Consider the following 25,916-nt stretch of genomic DNA (forward strand, 5'->3'; position numbering starts at 1 on the left):
GTGGACAGCGTAAATTAAGAGCGTCAACAATTAATACAATAATATTTTATTCTTTCTACAAAGATCTACATGGTATTATAGGCTAATGACACTTTAATATAATAGGAATGTTTTTAGGTACAGAGCAAATGGACCACCATTTATGTAATTCACATAAATATGTACGATTATCCTAATTTTTTTTTTTTGTATGTGTTTAAACGTGCGAATTAATTTGAATAGGATGCGAGTTTCCAGTCCGCATGCAATTATGTTGTCTTTATATAATTAAATTCTTATTGTTGGGAGATAATGAGGATTTATATCATAATATTCCGTTTTGTGGAACTTCCGTTTATGTAGGATTTATCGATTAATTTTATTGGCCCATAGTTTTTGTGTAGAATATTATTTACATATAAATACATGCACACAACTCTTGGGCGGAAATTGTATTGAAAGAGAAAGAGATCTACAGTCATTAGGCTATTTCCGATTAGACAATTACTCTCGCGAGATCTTGTGATTATCAAAGATATTTCTATCCACTATTGCGTTATCGCGCACCAAGATAAATGTTATAAAGACATTGGCCTAATTTACCGCTTTAGGATTGGCCGAAATTTCCTATCTGCGAACAATCAATAGAATAATCAATTATAAATTATTTCATTATATAAATCCTTTTTAATTGAGAGTCAAATTGGCGCAATATATTCTCTATTATACTTCTCCGACAACGATATTTTAACATTTTAACATTTAGGGATTGTTTCATAATGTTCAAGACTACTATAAACATTCCACAGTAAGATAAATAAAGCTAACTCTTCCAGTATCAGATTGAATATAGAGGTCTTTTCTGAAATACTTTTTCGTTATTTTTAGTTTAGTTTTAAAAATGAAGAAAATCCGTGAGAAATATCTATTTCGTTAATTTAAATATCTGTAATTTTATTATTTAATAGGTATATATATAGTGTGTGCTATAAATTGTCTTTATTATTGTAATAGTGCATATAGTTCTAAACATTGCATACTGATTAGATACAGAAAGAAAACAAAGTACAAATTGGATTTTTGAAAGAAATTATTAAAAGTTATGGAAAATTTATTGATTACAAGGTACTGGAAGGGTTAAGAAATGATCGGATGATAGAATTCAATCGCTATCATCCTTCACGTGGAAATGTGACGTAATAGATGTTATTTTATTCATTTTACAACTTTGAAACTTTAGACCCTTATTAATTTCTTAACTTGTTTATTCATTTCGTATACTTGAATTAGAAAATTTCATTTACAATTGTACATTAAAATAAAATTTATTACGGTCGGATGATAGAGAAAATTATACATTAAGTAAGTTTTTGACATTTGAGAGAGCAGGTAAAAAATTTGGAATATAATCGCTATATTTATATTAATGTAAATGTATCGGAAGAATTAGATGAGTAGTATATCTTGAAATTTTTTAGAAAACTAAAACTATAAATTAATTAGAAATATAAAGGATGTTCAATCACACAGCAGCATTTAAAATTTACAACTATAAATATCGCTCTATGAATATGAACTGAGGTACATGGTAACATTGGAAAATTTGAATTGAAATTTTCAAACTTATACATATAATTTTACAAGACGCATTGAAGACTATAAATTAAATATATAAAATAAATAATACGGAAAATTAATATACAACTTAACATTTAATGCACTGATTGAAAGAAGAAATTCAGGATGAAGAAAACATGCTCCGGAATGCAATATAGTACCGTATTGAACTTTTTTGAAGCTACACGCCACTTCTGTAGTCGGTATCATCCGTACAATAATGGAATTAGAGAAACCAATGTCACATTATAGTTTATTTTTATCTTCCCGTTTATAGTTTAGAAACGGGAAGATAGAGACGTGTCTCCCGTATATACACATATATCACATACCTCTACTTTCAAGATACAGAATGACATTACTCATTTTATAAGTCCACGGTATTACATTCACGATGCAGCCTGAAAGAATAAATTAGAAAGTGGTTTGTGTATGGCTGCAGTAAATTGTCACGATTCTCATTAAACTTCTATCTTTTCGATATCACCGGAGCAGAGCTTTGCGATCAGATATCGAATCATAGATTATAGTGCCGTTCATTACTGCAGCAAAAATCGCGTCAATCCTTGGAAGATGGAGGTGATTCCCTACTGTTGTCGCTGGTGAAGCTGGATAAACCGAGGCCGCCGATCTCGTGGCTGGACGAGCCCGTCGGTGAATTGCTGCTGCTCCTGGCACCGCTCAAAGCCGTCACATTCGTGCTATCCGCCGGTATCAGGCCTTCCTTCATGCGCTTCTTCTGCTTCATACGCCTGTTCTGGAACCAGATCTTCACCTGCGTCTCGTTAAGCTGCAGCGCGGAAGCGATCTCGATGCGTCTCGCTCGCGTCAGGTACTTGTTGAAATGAAACTCCTTCTCCAGTTCGGTCAGTTGTTTATTCGTGAAGTTTGTGCGTCCGGTATTGTTGAAGCTACCGGCGATACCGGCCAACGAACCGGCGATACAACTCACTGTTCCACTGGCGGTACTTCCGTATACCGAGGAGCTTGGCCCCGCAACTGTACCGCCACCGTACTCGATCGCATTCGGATTCGCTTTGGTCGCTGAAACAAAAAATTTTTATTTTTGCTATAATAAAATAAGGCGTACACTAATTATACAGACATTGGTTTGAATTGATTGACTGAATATTGTTGGCATATTTATCTTGATTAATTTATAATCAATTTTTTCAGCGAACATTGAGCAATTGAAAATAAAATAATGCTTTTCACAAGGAAAACTTCAAAGAGATCAATAATATAGGATAAGAAGATCTTAATTTCCATATAAATTCAATTATATTGTATTTCATTGCGATTAAAATTTAGAGTTTAATTGTCGAAATATTTATGAAAGGATTTTTGTCTGTCAGAGACTTGCTTAGGACAAATTTATTGAAAACGACATACGCATATCTCTTAAGTAACTAATGTGGAAACATCTCGTGTTCAAATAAGTAAAGTATTAATTGAAGTAATAGAATATTCTTGTATGGGAGATAAAACGGTTTATAAAATAATATCAAATATAGTAACAAAAGCGATATCCTCATTGAATGCAGACGTTTCTGCTATGTGTTTTCAATTTGGATGTAATCTTCTAATTGTAAGTATGATAGAACGTACAACAGACGTGGACGTAATATGTGTCGAATCAAGATCAAGTCAAATCCTTAAGTGACAGTCGTTTGCCGGCCATAACAGCTGGTCACTACCCGGGGAAAGCAGTTTTAGGGAGATGACCTGTGCAAAGCTGAAGGAACGATAGGGTTGATCCCCTAAATCTGGATCAAATTGCATCAGCTGTAGAATAAACATCCGCAGTTACAGCGCCGTTACGTGAAATTTTTGATTTTTTCGCTTTATCGATGTTTTACATATGGTACGATTTTTAATATTCAATTCATTCCGACTATTTTACAACGCAGATAAATTTTTGGTTTGGGAGACAGATGATGCAATTAAAATATTGAGGACAAAAGTGACGCGCTTTAGGCAGAGGACGAGGATACATTATGAAAATTAGATTGTTATTTAGACTACGGTATGTAGCAATCAATTTACTTAATGGCAGGGGATGGACGAAACTGTCAAGCCACCGCCTTAAAGTCACGTCTTCCCCATTATGTACATTTTCCTTCGACATCTTTAGCTTCGCCCTTCAATATTTTTGTAATACATTTTCGTTCTTTTTATCTGCTCCAAAGAAATTATAATATTCTGGCATCTCTCTCTCTCTCTCTCTCTCTCTCTCTCTCTCTCTCTCTGTTCTTTTTATCTGCTCCAAAGAAATTATAATATTCTGGCATCTTTCTCTCTCTCTCTCTCTCTCTCTCTCTCTCTCTCTCTTTCTTTCTCTTACATCTATCTGTGAAAAACAATTTATATATATTTAAACTAAAAAATTTATATTTGCGTAAGATGGCTTTCGCGAATTTCCTAATATAACCGAAGAGATCAGTCACTTATACCGGGGTCCCTGAATTTAGCTTGCGGCCATTAAGCTTACGCTTTTCCAGGCCGAATAATAAACTTGGACAAGTTCTATTAGGCGTGCCAGTGCCAGATACAATGAAATGTTTCTCGTTTCTGCGACTCATTCATCAATTTAGCACTTTAACGGTAGGACTGGCTACGGTGTCGTTGATTTTCTATACTAACCTTCTTTAGGAACAACGGAGGCATTGTATTAATGAAATGTAGAATAAGGATCTGTAATAAATTCCGATAAATAACAATGGCATTGCCAGCGCCATTCTAATATAAATGTTCGCTAAATAAAAAGATCTGCGCCGCGAATTTATATTTTACAAACGCGAGAAATAAACGAGATTAAATCTCTCTCTCTTTCTCTGTTATCACAATTATCGACAGTAAGTTAGTTCATGCATTCGTGAGGTAGAAATTATATCGTGACCACGCATCGAATATTCTTAAGTCAGTGGCCTCTGTAATGCCTTAAGTTCAACGCTATACTGTATGCAGAAATTAATAGTGTGTTACGTACAGTTGCCGATGCGGGAGAACATTTGTTTCGCGAATTAAACTCGTGATATCGACAAAGTGGGAAATGTGGGAAAGGGTTGGCATGCAGGAGCAGGGAAGAGAGATCCTTAATAACGCCGAGTCGAGGGGAAGGCGCATTGACACCTCTAATTATCTTCCATAAGACATGTGGGTGCACCCTCAGAGTCACCTTTTACACCACTGTGATTATATTGTCACTACCGAATCTTCTGTAATCACGCGAGGGGATTTTAATCGTAGTCGCGATGCGGGCTGTTGCATAGATTTTCAAGAAAGAGAAAGAAAGAGGAAAAAACATTACGAAAAGATTATTAATATCACTCGTAATCTATCACAGATTTGAAAACTACCATAGATAACAGCGTAATAAAAGAGTTATATGATATATTACACCTATCAAATATATTCTTTCAATAAGAGATATCGCTGTCTTTGTTTTTAATTATAGACCATTGGATTATCGAAAAACGATGCATATATTTATTTAGGAACTTGGGTAACGCGGCGTTGATGCGTATAATCCAGACATTAGATACAAATCAAATACAGCTGGATCCTGAATACATTTTGGTACGTGCGTTTTACGTCGGTAAAAAAAAACTTTTACGAGCTAAAAACGACTTTAACAGGTATTTCGTTTTTGTTTCAAATACGCGCATATGTCGTCTAGAGTCTAGAAAATTCTGTGAATTTGGAAAGGCATCAATGCGCCCGTATATCTCTCTATCCTTTTTGTAACATAATACACAAGCATCTTGTATTCTTCTGCGTGTGTTTACCATCACCTTTCCTTACATCATCCATAGAACGTCCCCACGGCTTTTAGCCTTTGAATAATATTTGAATTGCGTAATGTTCCTTGAAGAGAGAGGGGAGACCGTCGACGCATAAGAGCACGCATAAGAGCAGATGATCCTGTATGATCAAGGGATTGACTTCCCGCAAGTAGCTGCCACTTTATTGTAAATAATCAAAAATCATTTTTGTTTACATATATATTAGAAATATATAAAGTGAAATATATAATGACTCTTTTAAAAAAAAAAGGAGAAAAGATGACATATAATTAATGTATGTGAATATTAACAAATTAGTGAAAAAGATAAAATCTAAGATGTTCTTTGTATAAAACATTATTGATACAAGTGCGTCTTCAGGTTCTGTAATCTTTCTAATCTTATATTCTCCCCTTTTCCTTTCTCGAGAAGCTCTCGCGGTTCGATAATCGCTCGTGACGCGCAAGAGCAAAAGTGATAGAATTATATATGTATTTTTGTGGAGAGAAAGCAATTATTTCCTCTTTTTCTTATATAACTTCTTTGTTGCAATATATTTCTTAGTATATATATGTTTTTATTTTTCTCTTATAGTTGCCTTGATAAGTAATATTAATCTAGGTGAGAGATTTCATCGACGCGGTAGCTTTGAACGAAGGTAGAGATTAGCATGCACACGCGGTTAGTTAGAAGCCAAGCCACGTTTAAGCATCGCGCACCCTCACATAAATTTATGCATTTGTATGCTTCAAAGTATTACGTACTCGTTGTTAACTTAATATCAACAAACTTATTTATATATACTCGATTTGCGCGTATACACAAATAAAAATTGCATTTTACTTTCGTGAGATATAATATTTTTATATTTTTCTTAATATTCTATTACATTTATCGATTCTATTTATTGTTGCGAATGTGGTAATTTGAATATTTTTTATTTATCGTACAGAAATCATTAAAAAACCGCAAATTTCATTAAATAAATAATATTAAATTTATATTTTTAAACATTTTTAGCGAAAGTATATTAAAATTATCAACAATTTTTTAAACTTATGTACACATTCTCTGTTGCATGTCGTATCGACATGCTGACTGTGGAAACTGACTTTGATAAAATCACCATTGATATCAGTGTGAAATAACTTAGTAGTCGGCACAGAATGACGACACGATGTATCAGCAAGTGTTACGGGATACGTGATTTAGCACATCCGGCTGCCTGCCGGCAAGTGGTTGCAACGCAGGTTACGCGCAAGAACCGAAGCCGTTGATTTCAATGATGTAATTTCCGTAAATTTAATTGCGATCGATATAGATGTGAAAAAATTCTAAAAAGTTTTAAGATAAAAAAAAAAATATTTGGCTACATCTTACACACTCGATGCATCGTGGCCTCCTCTCAGAATTATATTTTTAATGCAAACGTAATCAAAATTGATATCTTTGCAATCGGTATTTATAATATATCTTTTGGTATTCAAAGAAATCAATGTTGCAAAAAGTAGAAAATTCTTCAGAATTTTTTCAGAGAAAGAGATATATTCTCTTACGCTAATTATTTGCGTGTATTTGCCGCTATTGAAATTCCCGAAAATTATATTTCAATCCTCGATCGCGTCAAGAATTTAAGGAATACACAATTGAAATTTTCCGAATCACCTGATCCAACCGAAATTTTTTTCGCGAGGGTATCCATCTAGCCGATTTATCGCAAGAACTGACAAAACGATTTCGTCGGCACGGTTCCTTCCATTCGCAACCCCTTGTCAGTCATCGTCATGCCCCGTCGGCCGCGTTGATTTCAGCATTATGATAGGTAATATCCTGAGTCACAGTCGAGTACGAAAAGGCTACGTTGTGTACCATAACGGCGTACGCGAAAGGGCTGCGTGCAGCACGTTCGACATTCACACCCCCGGGGTTCCCCCGCGAACGCGTTCGTGTGTATGCGTTCGTGAGTATGCCCGAAGCATTTCCCGCTGAAATTAGGCTCAGCACGACACTTCGCGGGGGTCGTTGATAAGTTTCGCGCGCTTTCTTCGAGCAACAGCTCGCCCCCGAGCTTTGGCACAGGTGCAGTATTGCTTTTTTCCTTGGGGGTATGTGAAACGCGCTTCTCCATGAAATTTTTTATTCGACGCTTTACTTTTAATACATAAAATAAGAAAACTTGTCATATGCTATAATTATTCCTCTGTGCATGCGAAAAGAAAATTAATTGCAAAGCTTGACTATATAATTTATCTTCTTAATAAATAAGACCTGAGTCTCCCTTGTTACAATCAGAAGGTATTAATTTTTCTTTACGAGATAAGTTCTCTGATAAAGATCGTGATGTTCTCGACTGAAAATCGTTAACGATTCTCCAATGTGTGCGCGTGAAAAAATGTTCGCGTACTAGCACCGTGCTTTTACGACCAAAAATAACATGTAAATATCGCACCGGGCAATTGAGCCGCGTGAAGGAAGATTGGGCCGGCCGGCCGGCCGGCCGGGTCGGCCGTCGGGCTCGGAGAGCGACGCGGAAATGAAAATCACCATGAGGCGAGACACGTGGACAGCGTTGTTGGCGGCGGTTGTCAGAGTCCGGCCGAGCGGATCTGTCGGGCCGCGCTCGGACAGGACAGGAGTAGAGCGGTGGCGGCCAGCGGCTCTGTGCGGCACGGACAGGACGGGGTGGAAGGGGAAGGGGGTGATGGGGGAGAGACGGCCGCGGCCAGAGGAGGGTCAGTTGCTGCCAGGGTTGTTGCGGGATCCGGGGTTGCCGGGTTCGGCGGGTGGCAGCCCGGGTGGAAACACGCGAACGATCCTCTGATCCCCTCGCGAGATATCGGGCCACTCACTCACGTGTCCGCCGGCGACCCTAGCGGAGCGGCGAGCAGCATGCCCAGCCAGTTGTTCGACTCTACCCACACAATCTCTGCCTCTCTCTCTCTCTCTCTCTGTCTGTCTCTCGTGCCCTGCCACATTTTTTCTCCATCTTTTTCTCTCTTTCTGCCGCTGCCTCTCTTCCTCGAGACTTTCTTTCTCTTTCTCCTTTCTCAATCGGACGTGCCTTCCTTCGTATTTATCTCGCTCCTTTCCCGATCCAATGTATCCTCTCTATCTTCAGCCGATGTTTCGTCCTCCTTTTTTCGTCTTCGCAGACGTATCTCCCGTCTCCCGCCTTTCCCCTTCACTTTCCCCTTCTGTTCGCGCGTTTTATTCCCGTCGTTATAACGTTGTCTCGGTCTCTCTCAAGTTCAGGGCTGGCGTGCACGACCGTCGACGCCCAGTTTTGCGATTCAAGTCCCACGGGATAGCTTGATCGGAGAGATTTTCCGGAAATTTTTACATTCAACAAGCGCATACTGCGTTTACTAATCTGTAATACTCCGCATTCGATAGTATTGCTGCATTCGTGTAAGTATAGTCACGAAACATTTTTGTTTATCAATCGATATAAGACGGTACGTTACTTATGTTACATTACTTATGTACATACGCTTAGAGACAAGTAATACGTAATAAAACTCATAGAGAAATTTTTCTCGGAATTATAAAAATCCGTCATATAGTAAAAAATGAAATCTCTCTCTGTGTTTTCTTTTCCACTGAATTTATTATTACTTTTGTTCTAATCAACATACGTTGCATTATGTTTTTTTTGCAAGATGTATTTTACATATCATATATAGTATAATGATAAACAATATACTTGGCTCTATATATCTAACATAAGCGCGTGACCAGAACGGTAAGGAAGTTAATGACTCGGCGGTGAGTTTTATAGGTTTCGAGCCTCGTCGTGATGCCGCCCCTGCATATATTCGGTCAGGGCGTCGATAACGACATGCATATTTTAAGTCAGCCTAAAAGGTGATAGTCTTCGAGGAAGCGGATAACGCCGGACGCGGGAAGTAGCTCATGAAGTGTTCCCAATAAATATTATTTATTTCATATCTGCTATGAATAAATATAGACGTGAAGATATATATGGACTTTCTTCATTTAGTCGTGTTATGCAGCAACTTGTAGCAGTATTTAAAGAATATTTTACATATTCTGTATTGTTTTAGATTTTACAATTTTATGAGAATTAATTTTTGTTTTAACTCGACCATCGAGATGCATTATCAAAAGAGTTTCGGAAGAATTATATTTAATAATAAATATTAATATTAGGAATATTTTAATATTATATGAGAGAGAGAGAAACACGGAATGTTTTTATATGAGTCGATTTTTATATATACGTGTACAACGTAAAATATACATTATAAAAACGAAACTGCAAATACATCAGAAGTCGAGAGGAAATATGCGCTGTATTTGCGCGATGACATAAGAACTATTATAATTGCGATGCGAGAGTCTGACGAGTTGCGCCGACCTTTACTCTATGGCATATATTTACTTTACATCAGAAGATAAAAATATACTAGAATAATAAGCAAATAGAAAAAGAGATATTATTTCTTAAATGATCTTTTTTCAACTGATGATTCTTTAGTATTATTATAATTACTGTGCGACGTCATAATATCCTCTATAACATTATATCATCGATATAGCTGTCATATTGAGTTGCGTAACTGAGCGCGAGTTATAGAATATAAAAGATTCTTATCTCTTATTGATGACACTAAAAGATTATATATTGTGTTAAATATTATCGATTACATTTGTTATATTATTTTTACGTATTATCATTGAGGCATTACAACACGCCGACAAACCGGGATTTTGAAAGGAAAAGGAAATTCTCCATTTTACCGTGACGAAGAGACGAAGGAATTATTACTGCTGTGTTATGAGGGGACGTTCGTTTGTCTCACTTCTCTCCGCGCGGTATTGCCAATCTCGCTATTGAGTATAGAGAGAAGAAATCGAGTTTAGTATGATAGATTGGGCGGGTTGACAGCATCACACGACGGTCCTTCCGTCGTGATGCTGTCTCACTCCAATCTTGACTAAGGGTGGTCCACACCGGGCGCGTCCCCATAGAGACCCTCTATGTTGGACCCCCGAAACATGTTACGGAGGGAAGACGGAACGCTATTGTAAGTCCTTGGCCAACCAAAAAAGTTAACCAACCAAAATCTACTGAAATCGCCCCACTACTCTGCTCCGCCCATTTCGTTATTTCTCTCTAATTTTTTGCATTCTATACATATTTGCGTTGCGTGCTTTTTTCAACCAGCTGTGAAATGTAATTGTGTTCAATTACTTACATCACATTTCGTTAAAATTAATTTTGCTCTTGTTTATTGACTTTGCATCTATAATGATACGTGATTGAATATATAATTTTATATATTATTCGAATTATTATTTTATCATTTGTTTAATTATCAGTTTTATATTATTCGATATGTTTTAAATTTGATATGTATCTCATATTATTTTAGGAGATATCTCTCTCTCCTGCTCCTTCTCTAATAAAGTTATGTATATTTGGTATATTAATTATTATCTTGATAAGTATATAAAATTGATTATATGTATAATTACATTTATTATATATTTTTTTTTTTTTTAATGACAATACATAGAAATATTTAATTAAAAAATATTCTTCAATTTTTCCTATATAATATTACGGCCAATTATATTTCGAGGTATTCAAAATTGTGATAGACATGTTAAAGAAAATTGAATCGTATTAAAAACATCGGGACGTAATAGCAGGAGTAAAAACGAGAGGGGTTAAACGAGGGTGACAAAGTTTCATTTCGGTTTGCATGCTTTGCTGCAATAAACGTCAGTCCCTCTAACGCCTACGATGGCGTTATTAATTCGATTATAATGAGCTATTAAGTGAAACGCTGGTAATCCCGACAAGCTCCATCCAAACGACTAAGCTCACACTCATTCTCCGAGTTAGGAGATTGCGGGGAGCACCATGGCCGTTAAGCAAATTAGTGTGTAGTTAGGGGAACTGTTCCGGCCTTTTTAGGCATTATTTTCATTGAGCCACGCTACGTCACTTTTTCATAGTCATCAACTCGACATTATAACAGTACGTAGACATTTTTGCGGACCATGTCTCTGATTTCTCTTTTGCAAAAATATATTAATTATAAGAATTATAATATACACACACCACATATTATATATTATTATTTTTGAATCATGAAATGTCAAACTTTGTAGTCATTTGTTTTGTTTACGAATTTTGAATCAGTTTGTCTTTAACGAGATTGTTCATATATCAACTATTTTTCAATTATAACTATGCAATTAAAACCGTTTAGATAATTCTCTTTCCGCGAATTAAAATTTAATTAATTTGTCACAAATAAAATACGATAATTCTTTTATTGGAAAAAAAAGAAATTTACGTATATATCGTAATAAATACATGCAAGAAAAAAATTGACAAATATACAGGATATCCGTAAAAAAAAGGTTCAAATTTATAAAATATAAACTTATGTCCGAAAATGCTTTATTAAAAAATTATAAACATTTAAAGAGATAGGTGAGCAAAAGTGTTCTTATAACTTGTTAGATGGAATGACATATGCTGACATATGCTTATCGTATAATTCAAAAAAGCATTCATTGTAATCGTAAAAATGAACTCACAACGACTCAAACATCAAAATTATATTATTAAACAAATGAAAGTTTAACAGAATTAATATGTGATAGAATTCTAGAGACCGCATAAGTCAAGACCTGTACTTAAATAATAATTGAGAGTTATCTGTTTCCTATAATTAGCGATTTTGTCTAATAAATTATAAGATCAATTTTGCTCGCGAATTTTTGAATGCTTATAATTTTATAATAAAATATTTTTGGGCATAGATTTATATGAACTTACTCGACCTACCCCATTAACGCATTATATAAATTTGATCCCGACCTTTACGGACACTCTGTATAATGCCTTCCTCGTAATCAATATATTGAAGATTTATTCGCGTATATTTGTTTGATAAACGAATTATCTTATCAATGTCAGGAATTAATCTGATAAATTCGAGTGTAAGACGGTTTTACTTAAACGCTAGTCTTATCGTAATCTGTTAATGTTTCCGCTACTATTGTACAATCTAAATCCAATACGTCACGTTTAAACACGTAAAGATTGTCGTCGAGATTGCACATTCCTGGTATTTATAAACACGTCTGTAAATAATTCGCTTATCATATGTGAGAAACATTTTTCATTAATCTTGTGCGATTTATATCTTTGGATTTGCAATGAATAATATCTGAATTTTCTTTCTCGATATAAATTTATGTCCGAATTTTCAAACATAATCAAATAAAAATTTTGTTCATTGTTAAAGAAATAAATATGTCCAATTAAATAAGCAAAAGTATCTTTAAAATTGTTTATTACAGAATATACAATTTCATGTATAATGATACACATTTCGATATCACCAATAACCAATAACTCAAGCAGTACATAAAGGCCAAAAGATATTCTAAAGACATCTAAAGAATGATAAGACGTTTTTAAGTCGTTTTTAGTCGTCTTTTAAAGATATGTATTGCCTAGGAAGTTTCTTTTATCTCTTTGATTTATAATAGTAATAAAAAATATTTTCATAGCATTGAATATTTTTTATTACTCGTTTTATATGCACAATTTTATCTATTGAGTTCATAACACATAAATATAAACAAAAGTCAAATTGTAGGGTAAAATAACACGTAACACGTACACTGATAAGTTTTTGTCACAAATATCTTGGAGAATATCGTTTATCCCGCAAAATCCATATGTATAGTTACCTTCATAAATGATAATACAAGTCTGTTATTATGAATCCATTTACTACCCATTTATTATGATTGCATTTACGATAAAAATGCAATTATGATAAAAATGTAATTTGTTAATAATAAGGGCAGGTTTTAAGAATAGCTGAAAGAATATTATTTGATAAATTTAGTCATTGAATTGAACAAATTTTTTGTTAAACTTTTTAAAATTAATAAATTAAAATCTATATTTATGATATAAATCTTATCTCTCTCTGTTTAAAACTCCTGATAAGATAAAAGAAAATCAATAAGAAATACGGTAGCAAATTGCAGACTAATGATATTAAGGTCGTACGTACAAGGCTGGTATTATTGGGCAGTGCGCGCATGATTAATGATTATGGCAAACCGGGATTACGTCGCACTTTATTAATTCTCATACATATATACAGATCGTTTGAAAGCCACTGACTTGACGATTACCGAGCAGCATGTTACATTTTGTCTCTGACAAACTGTCCGCCTTGTTTGTCAATCTTAATTGAGGACTATCTTCGTAAAAATTGTTGATCTTCGATTAAGTGTTTTTTAAAGCACTTTGATGTACTGAATTTATGTAAAGTATCCTCAACAAGACGTGATTGAATTATATTGTACTTCTAAGATTTAAGATTGTTTTATTAGTGATCCGCGGATCTTACGAGCTTTAAACGTTCTTTAATTATTAAAAAATTAATAATACAATTATGAAAGATAAAAATACTATTTAATTTCAAATACACACGCATACTTTACATAAAATATAATAATTATTTAAAATAAATGTAAATATAAAATGTAAAGATTATTTAAATAAATGATAAGTTATAATTATATCTTTCATAAGCTGGTCAAACAGAAAGTATTTTACGAACAAAAGTTTTCTTTTAAAGAAAAATTTTGGCAATATATCAATTAAAACGTATAGCACATATAATAATTTTTGATCTGATTTGTGAGATATTTGTGCTGTGTATTGTGTACATCTGATTGTGAGTTTAATTGAATTCCACGCGATATAATTTTCAAACTGAGGACACGCTATTTGACAATGATAGCTTTTAAAATAACGGGGCTACGGTTAGATAGACAGCCGTGATTCTACATCTTCGTACTTGAAGCTAATCAAGCGATGAACGCGGTTTAACGAGTGGCTACCGGATCGCGCCCACAGAATACCTAATTTCACGCTACTTTGCCCGCCACACATAGGCGTCGACTCGACTGAAAAAATCATGCACTTACCAACTGGTTTAGGTACATTTCTCTTGACTTGCATCCATTTGTAGGTTGGTACCTGCGCTTGTTGTTGTTGTTGTTGTTGCGGATGATGCGAATGCTGCTGCTGATGATGATGGTGCCCGTGCTGATGAGGATGCTGGAGGTGACCGGACTGTTGTAAGACGTGATAGGATGTCGCATCCGAATTCTCTTCCTTATAGTGTCCCGGCGGATGCGTGGAGAACTCGCTCTGCTGAATCTGCGTCTGGTAGTGCAAGGATTCGTCCGAGGACGGCAGTTGATGTAGGTAGTTCGAGGTGCCGCCGACCGCTATTTGGTATTCAGGCTCGTGGTGGTGGTGGTGATGGTGATGATGACTAGAGGACTGATGATGAATTTGCTGATCGTGTTCCGTTCTTGGATGACTAGCTTGAAGTACTGTGGTTTGATGTAGGCTGCCGCCAGCGGGCGGATGGTGGTGATGATGATGGTGATGATCGTCCCGGTAAGCAGTTTGCTGAACATGGTAACTTTGATGTGGATCCACCGATGTTACTGTGTGCTGCTGTTGATTCGGATACGAGGATGACGCGTAATCCAGGTTAGTATAACTCAGACCGTTCTCCGAAGAGATTATTGCTGTGGTGGAACCATTCTCGTGGAGAACGGCACCCGTCGGAGAGTAAAAACCTTGAGGCGGCGTACTGGACGACGCGCCCGAATCGGCGGTTAGGAAACTCTCGGAGGATGATGAAGAATATGGCGCCACTGCAGTCTGGGGATAGTAATGAGTTGGAGCTATCTCCGGAGAAGGAGGCACCGACACGTGACTGCCGACGGATGACGACTGATGATGGTGATGATGGTGATGATGATGGTTTCCTTGACCCGAGAATACGTAGTTGGGATATGAGTCAGACTTGCCGTAGTTCCCGTACATGCCCATGTCCATCATCATCATCCTCGTAACGGAGAGACAAATCAATTGACCACCCACTTTTTTGGTAATTGTTATGCGTACTGCCCAAGAAGAAAAAGAAACGAAGAAGATGTGTTACTTATGACAAGAGTCGTACATTATTATCCTAATTGATTATTTCAACATTGTATATATGTATATTTTGTACAATCCTCTTGTACAAATACTACAAAACAGTAAAATTTACATTTGTTCGGTTAAACCAATTCACAAGGTAAGCACAAAATTAGTCTATACACAAAAACAGTTGTCACTGTGCACTAAAACGATGCAGAATGTGCGCGTATCGGCTTTATAAATTTGTAAAATTTTGTGACAGGTATTTGGTATTCAAGTTTTAAAAATTCGTATTTACTGTACTCCTACGATAATTTTCAGCGAGCACTTAAAAGTGTCAATCCGTAGGCACTGTGAAACGTTAACCGTCGCCCGCAAAAACAATCCATGCGGTCATTCATGCAGTCGATCCGTCCGACATGGGTCGTTGAAGTGGACTGGTTAGGTAGACTAGCGTAGCGGAAAGCTGCACACAGGTGAGACTGACCCGCAGTGGTCTGGCGTGTTCAAGTTTTCTCTCTCTCTCTCTCTCTCTCTCTCTCACTCTTTCTCTCTCTCTCTCCGTTTCTCGGACGTACCACCCAGATGTAGAGTGGTGGCATTGGGCTGCGTGAGGTTAGTTTCTGGGGGAGTCTCCATTATCGGTGGGCGGCACATAGAGGTGATCACGTGATGACGATTGGGCGGCTCCAACCAATCCTGGGCGAGTCTGCGCGCCCCGAGTCCACTACCTCATGATGGATCACCAGTGTGAATTTTATTTTTCGTTCCTTCTTTTTATCTGGCACGCTGCAGTTGACACTTATCGTCGGGGGGTAGGAGCTGGGGTATTATATCTCGGTACCCACCTTCTATGCTATCCGGAGGCAGGCAACCTCCGCCCTTCTATCCTAGGTTGTTTTGTGCCTTCTGCCTTTTTTTCCTTCCACGCTCTTGACGGGTCCTTCTATGTACTTGCGTGTCTCGAGGTACCAAGATACGACAACATCCTGCGTTTTTATTATAACTTGACAGTTGATGGTTTAATTGTAGTTGTTCTACTATCTACATGACCGACGATTTTATCAATAAATGTTGATAAACGGGTTAATGATTAAATTTTATTAATTGTTTTTCAGCATTATGCTTTTTTAGATAAGCAAGCAGATATGTTTCTCTATTATGTACGCGAAGAAGATGAAGTACATCTTCTCTTGCAGATAGCTTCCGTGCAACGCTTTGCGTTGTCCAGGGAAAAAGTGGAGATAGATAATTTAATTTGGTAGCTGTGTCACGCTAATAAATAAGAAAGATATTTCGGTCACACAGACGTGCGACGCACGAAACAATTTGTGACTCTTCAGACTGCTAGGATATTCATCATCTTCACGTCGTCGAGACCCTGACATGACAATACACTACTTCTAAAGGTATAACGAAGGACTAGGTCACATTCGACGCCAGGTCTCTGAAAAAAATGTTAAAAGACCCTTGAAATTCATTAGAAGTTTTATCTGCTTAAAATATTTTTTATTTATGTGTATTAATATGTTATTTTTATTGAATATAAAGATTACGTATCAGATTATATTAAATTGTTTATTAAATAAAGATTCAAAAACTCTTCGAAACATTAAGTAAAATATAAGAAAGAATATAATGTATAATCAGCCTCTCATATATGTGCTTCTCATTGTCAGTAGCTAAACTAATGAACTCCGCTTTTTTCTAATCTTTAATTTTAATATATCAAGCACATGAGTATTCTAGTACTAAAATTAAGAAATTTATCAAAAGTTTAATTGATTAGTTTTACTTCTGAAAGACTCGTATATGAGACGTTGATTATGTATTATATTCTTTCGTTTTTTGACTACTATTTTAAAGATTTTTTACTTCTCTATTAACAACTTGATGTAGTCTGATATAAATACATAATTAATTTTTTTTTCAATATTTTGTCTGTGAAAACGGAATAGACTTTAAATAAGCCGCATAGAATCTGTCATTAATACATAACGCGATACACAATGCAGTTGAATAGTATGATAAAATTTAAATATTAGAAGAGTATGTAAATGTGATGATTATATTGATGGTTGGAGCAGTAGCTTTCCCCAATTATTGTTTAATGGACGGGTTGTGAACATTTTTTGGCAATAAGAAGATCTGAAAAAGTGACAAGAACTCGCTCGTCCGCAGGACGCGTGACGGCCCATGGGATATCTCCTACCCCATGCGAGAGCACAGTGACAGGATGACACATTCCACCGTGAGAGTTTTAGAAGCATGGTCCCGTATCAGCAGTTCAGTCAGAAGAGCTTATATCGAGGGCGCCACCTGCGGCCACCCGCGACATCCGTCCTGTTTCGTACATCAGCCCGGGGAATCTTCATCTTGATCGAGCCGCAGTGACGTTTGATAGTTCTGATTCCCGCTGTCGACTAATCTTTTTCACCCGAACGCGCAGTTACATATCTTATCTTTATCGGAATGTAATTCGGAGTCTTTTCATACTCGTGCGAATGTTGGCAATGTACCATCATACTCTTTACAATCGAGATTACATCGATATAAATAAACATGGGATATATTTCGGAGTCGTTAACTTAATTTTAATGCCGTCTTATGCTTGGAACAAAATTCGGGAGAATACATCGTATGCAATTTTTCAATATTTAGTATATCATTGATTAATAATTGAACATCAAATAAAAACTTTGAGAAGCAAAAACGCACTTGAATTTAGAAGAACAACAAGCTTTCCTTTAATATTTTCTTTTCTTAATTATACAATCTTGCCACGATTGATTGTAAAAAATAATGACTCTTTATATTTACCAGAAAATTTAATTTGCGCAACATAATTCAGCATAAAATTGGTTCTTCTTCTATCGTGAATCTTTATTATTAGGGAGATAACGATAGAACCGAGATATCGAGATAGAAAGCCGATCATTACGCAACTTTTCGTCGATGAAGCGTATGATTTGCTGGGTAAACTTGGAGGACGCGTTTAAATAGAATTTGCAGGGATTAAGTGGGTAAATTTGAGTTTAACCTGGTCTAATGCTGGATAAATATCGTCGCCTTTTTTCCGGATCGACACGTAAACTTTGTTTGCGGCTAATCCCGCTAAACAATTATGGTCCACTCTTGTCAATCGGTCCAGTACCCATCTTTCCGTGCGGCGTCACGCTGAGATTTGACGTAGGATGAGGCACCTGCATTGTCATGCTGAGCTCCAGTCGTTCTGTTACAGTGCTAGCTTTTATCTGCACAAGCTACAATAATCCATCGCCTTCCAAAGCGTCGTTTCTTTTATTGTGTGTATTAAAACTCCTCTACTCTCTTGTTGTTTATTTGTGATTAATTCTTACATTTTAGCAATTGATACAGTTATTGTTAGATATTAATATGCATTATTCAAGTTTGTCAAGCAGCGATCAAACAATCAAAATGATGAAATAACATTACATCATAGAAACACTGTGTATCATACCGGATAATGCGTCATCGACAATAAAGTGTGAAAGAGATTAAAAGAGATTAAGAAGCTAATTTAGAAACAATGGTGTTTAACGAAAGGAAAGAGAACTTAAAGAAGTCTCAATTTGTGTCAACTCATTGAGAAATATTTATTTTTTTTAGAAACGCATATAAACTTGACTTCTGTCAACTGCTTAAAAGATTATGTTTGAGGAGTGTTTTCAACAGTAGTCCAGCTTACCTAGGTCGTCTCGTCTTAAACAGCATTTCCGGATATTGGCCGTCCTGTCCATCAAAGAACGAGTCACAACAATCCAGCGGGAGTCTACCGACGAACAGACAGCTGTCTATTGAGAGAATCGCGTGGGATTTCCAGAAGGATTCCGTCTTTATAAATGATGCCGTACTCTATTGAAACAGTGTCAGTTTCTGCGAGAGAAACGTGAATTTTGAAACCGCGTAAAATAAAAAAAGGAAGGGGACAAGAGCCGGGATCAAAATTTTCGATACTTTCTTCGAAGGAAAGGAATATTTTACGTATCTCTTCTTTTATTAAAATTATTCCATTTAATATTGACTCATATTTCCGAATAGATCGCTTTTTCAATGTAAAGCTTAAGAACAGAATTGTGATTTTATAAACAAATCATATTTAACTTGGATAAAACTCTTAATTGTATATTGACTAACAAGTGAAAATATCGCAAGAAATTGTCTTTTTTTAAATATGTAGAATATCTGTGATTTAGTCAATGTATTGTTAGAGTAAATGTCAATATGCATCAATATACGAGATTCAAGAATGTTTTAATGTAACGATCCAGTTCTGCAATATCGAATTATATCGACCATGGTATGTGCACAACTTTCCTCCGGAATCTGCTATCCAATCGATCTTCCGGCCAGAATTTTCCATAATTCTGCTCATTTTCGAAATGGCGCCTGGCTTTTTGTATGCCGCTCGCACGAAATCGTACCAGGGACATGGGAAACTCTGCACAATAGAGTCATCAATCATTCCGTATGAGAGTTACTCGATTGCTACTCTAACTGTGCGCAGTCTTGCCGAGTCGAGCATGAATGTGAACGTAATCGAATACATTTACAAATAATATTAAATATATACATATATACATTTACAAATAATATTAAAAGTATCATATACTATTGATAAAAAAAAATAGCATGATAGAAAAATATAATAAATAAAAAAGTTTAATTATCGCAGTAATTAACAATAATCTGAATATCAAGTCCTGGAAACTATTGTAGAGAGAACTAAATAAAAATAATAATTGTAAAAATTTAACGTTTATATGATACTTTTGATTAGAGTGTTTTAATATGAATCATTATTTGTATATAGTTGAAGAAGAGATAATATTTTATGTGTAGCTTATTTAATATATCTAACTTATATTTTAATTTTTAGAACTACATATGAATACGGAAAACTTTAAGACAAAGCAGCTCTGTCGGGAAAATATTTAGCGGGCGTAGAATGACTCTGCAATACTCGATATGCCATTTCATTCAACCTGACTCACAGTTAGTCTCTATTCTACGTGTTGATCGTATCGTAGTAAATATTGAATAAATGTAATTAGGCGCTGGTGTTAGAAGGGCGCGTGCACGCGGTAGCATTATTCACTCGAGTGATCCTGATGAGTATGTAACTTCTGCGTCTAATACACGAGCAAGCACTGAATTAAGCTTATTATCAAAGCTGATAAGCTTCTTTTAGATCTTGTTTAACGAAATATTAGCACAGAATTAAATAAGTAAAATTATAATATATCAATAATAACAATGACATATAATGTAATTTATTATCACTTTATTATTTTTTAATTACAAATATTTGTAGCTTGTGTAAGTTAGCGCTAGTGAATTAATAAATTTATTAATATTATCGTATCAGTTATGTTTAAGGTTTAAAATATTTATAAGACGTTATCGAGATTGCTCGTTGTATATATTTTTATCTCTATCTCCGTGTTTTATTTTCTATCATATTTATAACGATGTGAGATCGCTGTATATGTGTCATATAAGGTTGATGTTTGAGGGATTACATTTCGTGCCCTTCTACAACGAGAAGGTACGACTAGGATCTGCCCTATGGACGCACGAATATCAAAGCCGCATGAAGGAGAACGTGCATCCGCGGTAATAAAGTTAGCACGGTAATTATGACAGGCTCGTTACCAGCACGTCGCTACGGGATATGAAGTGCTAATGAATGGACGCGTCGAACCAAGGGGTGGCTGGTACGATCGTGTATTTCTGTTTCGTTCGCAAATAGGCTTCGGATATACATATACCTAACGTGTCAGCTTGATATCTTTTACTTGAAAATCTATTCAGTCAAAAAAGATGAATTTTTCGTTGTTTCTATTATTGCTAATCATTGTATTTATAATCCTTGGGTATAACTGTTCTATAAATATTCTTTCCTTTATTAAAAATCTTATAGAATTAAGGAGTTATAATATAAAGATAAAATAGAATTAAAATGTTAAACACGCAATAATAATAAATAATAAAACAATTACATAATATAAAACAACAACGATGTTTAATGCTACCTTTTTATATTCCTGTTAAAACAAGAATTATAAACGCATTCTTAAAAAATATTAGCTACGTGTGATGGCAAATGCGTTGCACATTTTTTTGGATGAGGAATGTTTTTAATTTTATTTAAACTGGCCAGCAGCGTGCGTATGTATGAGTTAAGCTTTCTTAATTCTTGCTGTTGATAGCGCCGGATGAGACTTGAATTATTTATCGAAGATAAGATTATCGCAATTTGAGAAATTTATACGAATCTTTCCGCATTTCTCTTTATGTTTTGTTTTAGAGTAAAAAATTACATCTCATTAAATTTTAAGCGTAATTGTCGATTTTGGGCGATCCTTTCATCTCAATAAATATCAAAGGTTATTTGTGATATAGAATTTTCACATGTTTCAGTTATCGAACGATTCTAATTTTATGTTTTTGTTTCGTTTTTTGATACGACATTATTCTAGATAGCAAACGATTTGCAAGCAATATTATCAAATAGTAACTCAATATATTCTTATAGGGACGTACTAAAAATTTTGCGAAAAATTACAATTTTTTAGAGATCCGTCTTGTTTTTCATTAAACCTTTAACATATTAGTAAACGTTTGCTTATCCGTTATTCATATAAAAAGACTCGCTCTAACATTTTTAACAGATATTTTAGGAACTCCAATATCGATAAGTGAGTGAAACAGCACTTCGTCCATTTGTATCTCATATGATTCACAATTATAGACATCGAAGCTAAGTCGCTAAAAATAGCGGAAGAGAATAAAGAATATAGAAAAAGTCTCGATTCATCGAAAGGGAGAAACAAATACGAAAAATGGAGGTGGCAAGGGGAGATAGACTTGATTTCCGCGTCATTACGCCCGTTCGTGGCGTTGGTCCCAAATTAATTGAATGCAGCGTGTGTTGACAGGTAGGCATATTGGCAGGCAGACACGATGACCGCGGAAAGAACGACGGAGACGACGGGACTGACCGTTCGAGGTTTCGTTTGTATCAGATGCGGTCGCGATATCAGGTTCTCGTCCACATAGTCTCACTCCGTGAGATCGTGTACCTGTCATTTTCGGTGACCGTGTCATTCAGCCCCCTTCGTCTCCTCTGCCTCGGATCCCTTTCTCCTAACTAGCGACGCTGTCAGCCCGGCAACGGCCGATACGGAATTCGTTTTTGGCCGCAACTGGACCACGAGATAAGAACAGATACCTGCATTTAAGCCATTTAGACTTACTGCAACAGAGATTGGTCATCGTATCTATACATATCCTTTGCTTAATAATTAACAATGACATGCAACAATCACATCAAAAGAATGTTGGAGTATATATATATATATAACTTGAGAACTTTATGAAATTAATGAAGGAAATAAATTCGAGGTCTATATGTATTCATATCTGTTTGATAATCTTTTCGTAGCAAATGCAATTTTGCTTCAAACGCGATTCGAGACAATGCACGATATTCGATAAAACAAGAATCATTCTGATTTCTGCTGTCAATGTCAAGAACGACGTTTTTTTCGTCATTTATAGCGAGTGCATTGCTCGATAACATTCTGAACGACGAATATCTCGTCATCCACACGGATGTGATTATCTGTAGTGATTAATACTTGTTTACTTTGTTACGTTTTTAGAGCGCAATAATACGATAGGCGAGTGTAGCAATTGAAACGATCACGAACAATACCAAGAATAATATAACGAGAATTGTAGAGTCAGCGAATCGAAAAGATAGTCACTTCGACCAGCTGTGTTATTCAGCAATTTGGCTTCGATCCCATTTCAAGATCCTTATCAACGCTGTTAATTAATTCTTTCTAGAGACACACGAAGGAAAAGAACGCGCATCTTTTCCTCGTAGATAGTGATCCGGATTTGAAGAGCTGTCAGTTCGTACAGTCATTGACAGTAACTGACGTAATCATGATACGCTCCGTTGCAGCGAGACCAAGGTATCTTAAAGTTTTTTGCATATAGTAGCCTGTAGTTTCTTATCCAAGAGATCCATACAAGTTACACGTTTCTTTTACATCAACAAAATTTTGCTAGCTTACGTACAATAGTGGCGATACGTTTTTCAATCGCAAAATATTTCAAAAATTCTAATTATGCGCGGTCCGTCCGAGCTGTATACCTATAGATGTTGTATTTTCGAGCACGTGGTCCTCACGAATCCTTCGGGCACGTCGGCATCCCCAGGTATACGGAAAGTCCCGGGGGAGATTCGACGGAAGGTATCTACACGATCCTACACTTTGTGAGACCTCTCGTCATGTCCCTGAGGATTCATATTCCTAGTCACGCGTTTAATCTTCCGAAAACATGCATCCAGCTCGTCGTTCCTCGAAGTCGGAGGTCACCTTCGTGAAAGTATAAGTCTTCAAAATATATTTAGAAATTCGCGGTTATATAAGTTCATGCATGAAACAGATACGTACAGATCATATTCGTAATTCTTGTAATTGATAGAAAAAATTTTTATTTCGTCCATTCGCTCCCAAGTAATGGAAAAAATAATTGACGCAATTGATTCATATACTTGAACATGTTTTGGAATATCCGCAATCAATAATTGATTAACATATAATCTCGTACGTAATTCCGATTAGAGCTTCCATAGAAGAATATCTCCGATATATCTTCGAGCGAGTTGACTCGACCCTCGAGCGGATGTTTCGCGTCGAGTTGGCGAAGGTGAACATAGATCGTCAATGAGAATTTCGAGTCGCGGAGATGTCTGGTCCTTTAGGAATCAGAACGGTATCCTTAGGGACAGATACGTCAACGTGGACAACGCGAATGGATGCTATAGTTGTTTGGGATCGTGCTACGCGATTTTGTTCAGACCAACACGACCTTCCCATCGAATTTTGGTTGTTCCGTATCGTTGGAAGCGTTAGCTCAGACGTATAGCGTTTTTTTGTATATAATTTTATACATTTATATCTTGGTGCTCGATTTATTTAAATTTATTTCGAAAATTGTTATGAGTGTGTTCACAGAAATTTATCTGTCGTCGAGTTTATCATTATTAAATTTCAGAAAAATTATCACACCTTTGTAACTATGATATCTATATCAGTGTATTAATTAATCAAGAGAATCATTAATCGAGAGCATCATTTATACTGTCTTGATTGCTTATTTGATTTGCATTAAGCATTCTTAAAATAATATTCTAATAAATTTTACAAACTATCTAATAATTTCAGGATTAATTATTAATTGTTGTGTTTTTTTTTAGGATATTAATTTTCATGCGAGATTTTATTCACATCATCTGCTGTTCTCCATTCGATGATCGTGACCTTCTAATTCCGTATTTTCTCGTTTCACGATTCTCGCGTTTGTTTCTCTCTTAGACGGAAAAGTATCGCGAGAGTCGCATATTCGTTGTGGGATGGGAAAGGAGGAAGAGTGGTGCTCGATCCATCAAAACTGCATGTCAGTAGCCATTAGCACGCTCCCACCGGCGTACTGAGCACAGAGTGCCCCGGCTTCGTGTGTCTAAAGCTCGCGCAGCGGTACTCTCGATGCGTACTTTCCACTTGTTTGAGCTTGTCTCTCTTTCCGTTCGTTCGTTTCGGAATTACTTTCTCAAGTTTTCTCGGGGGCAATCATCACTTTTTCATACTGATAAAATTATTAAGAACACTTGGAGGCACAGTGATTATTTCGGAAGCCACAAGATACTAAATAAAATAATATGAAACTATAATGAGAGTAGTTGAAGTATAAATGAGAAAGAGCCCACACGTATCAATGAAAATCTATAGTCTCGCTAAAAGATACGCAGATACTCTATGATATCTGTATCAAATATAAATCTTAGAATTTAATATTAGAATGATCTTATTATAATTAAACATTTAACTAACAATAATATTAATTTGTTTACGGTTAGAGAGTCAGCTTTACTGTTATCTGGCTACGCTAAGGAATAACCGACGGAATATAATTTCTGATGGATTTCTTGAAATCGTAGCCGCATTTCCAGCAGCGAGCAATAGCTGCAGCGATCGCACCGACGGCGACGACGGTAGCGGCAACGGCAACTGCAGCTTTAACGGGCGACGACCATCCATCACGGAAGTGTCAGCCTCCCTCTTCGCCCAGAAACAACTAGCTATGACATTCTTCTCGTTGCCACTGCCTTTATTCGCCTTTACCAATTCGCGTATTCGTATATCCGTTACTTCAGGCGATATTCACTCCTTTTCATCGAATCTTTTATTCTTTGCGCCCATCAGAGAGCAAGATATCCATTGATCGATAATATTCTATACATTGTTGATATTTCATCTACTCAAAGATATAATATTTTATATTTATTTTTAAATAAATTAATAAGAGAGATGAAATAAAAATTTATCATTATGCTAAAAGAGTTGACACAAGAAAAAATTTTATTAATAAAGTAAATAAGAAAGAAGAAGAAGAGAGAGAAAGAACTGTCAATTATATATATATAT

General features: G+C 35.9%; 1 protein-coding gene across 1 annotated transcript; it reads right to left on the reverse strand.

Moving 5' to 3' along the window:
• Positions 1 to 42: 42 nt before the first annotated feature.
• LOC115235587 (homeobox protein Hox-B1-like) lies at positions 43 to 15,823 on the reverse strand. The gene is made up of 2 exons (XM_029807481.1): positions 14,379 to 15,823; positions 43 to 2,640 (listed from the first exon to the last, which is right to left on the reverse strand). The coding sequence occupies exons 1-2, from the start codon at positions 15,313 to 15,315 to the stop codon at positions 2,156 to 2,158; spliced, it is 1,422 nt and encodes a 473-aa protein (XP_029663341.1). The 5' UTR covers positions 15,316 to 15,823; the 3' UTR covers positions 43 to 2,155.
• Positions 15,824 to 25,916: the final 10,093 nt, after the last annotated feature.

Source organism: Formica exsecta, unplaced genomic scaffold (assembly GCF_003651465.1).
Source record: "Formica exsecta isolate Colony F162 unplaced genomic scaffold, ASM365146v1 scaffold228, whole genome shotgun sequence".
NCBI lineage: Eukaryota > Metazoa > Arthropoda > Insecta > Hymenoptera > Formicidae > Formica > Formica exsecta.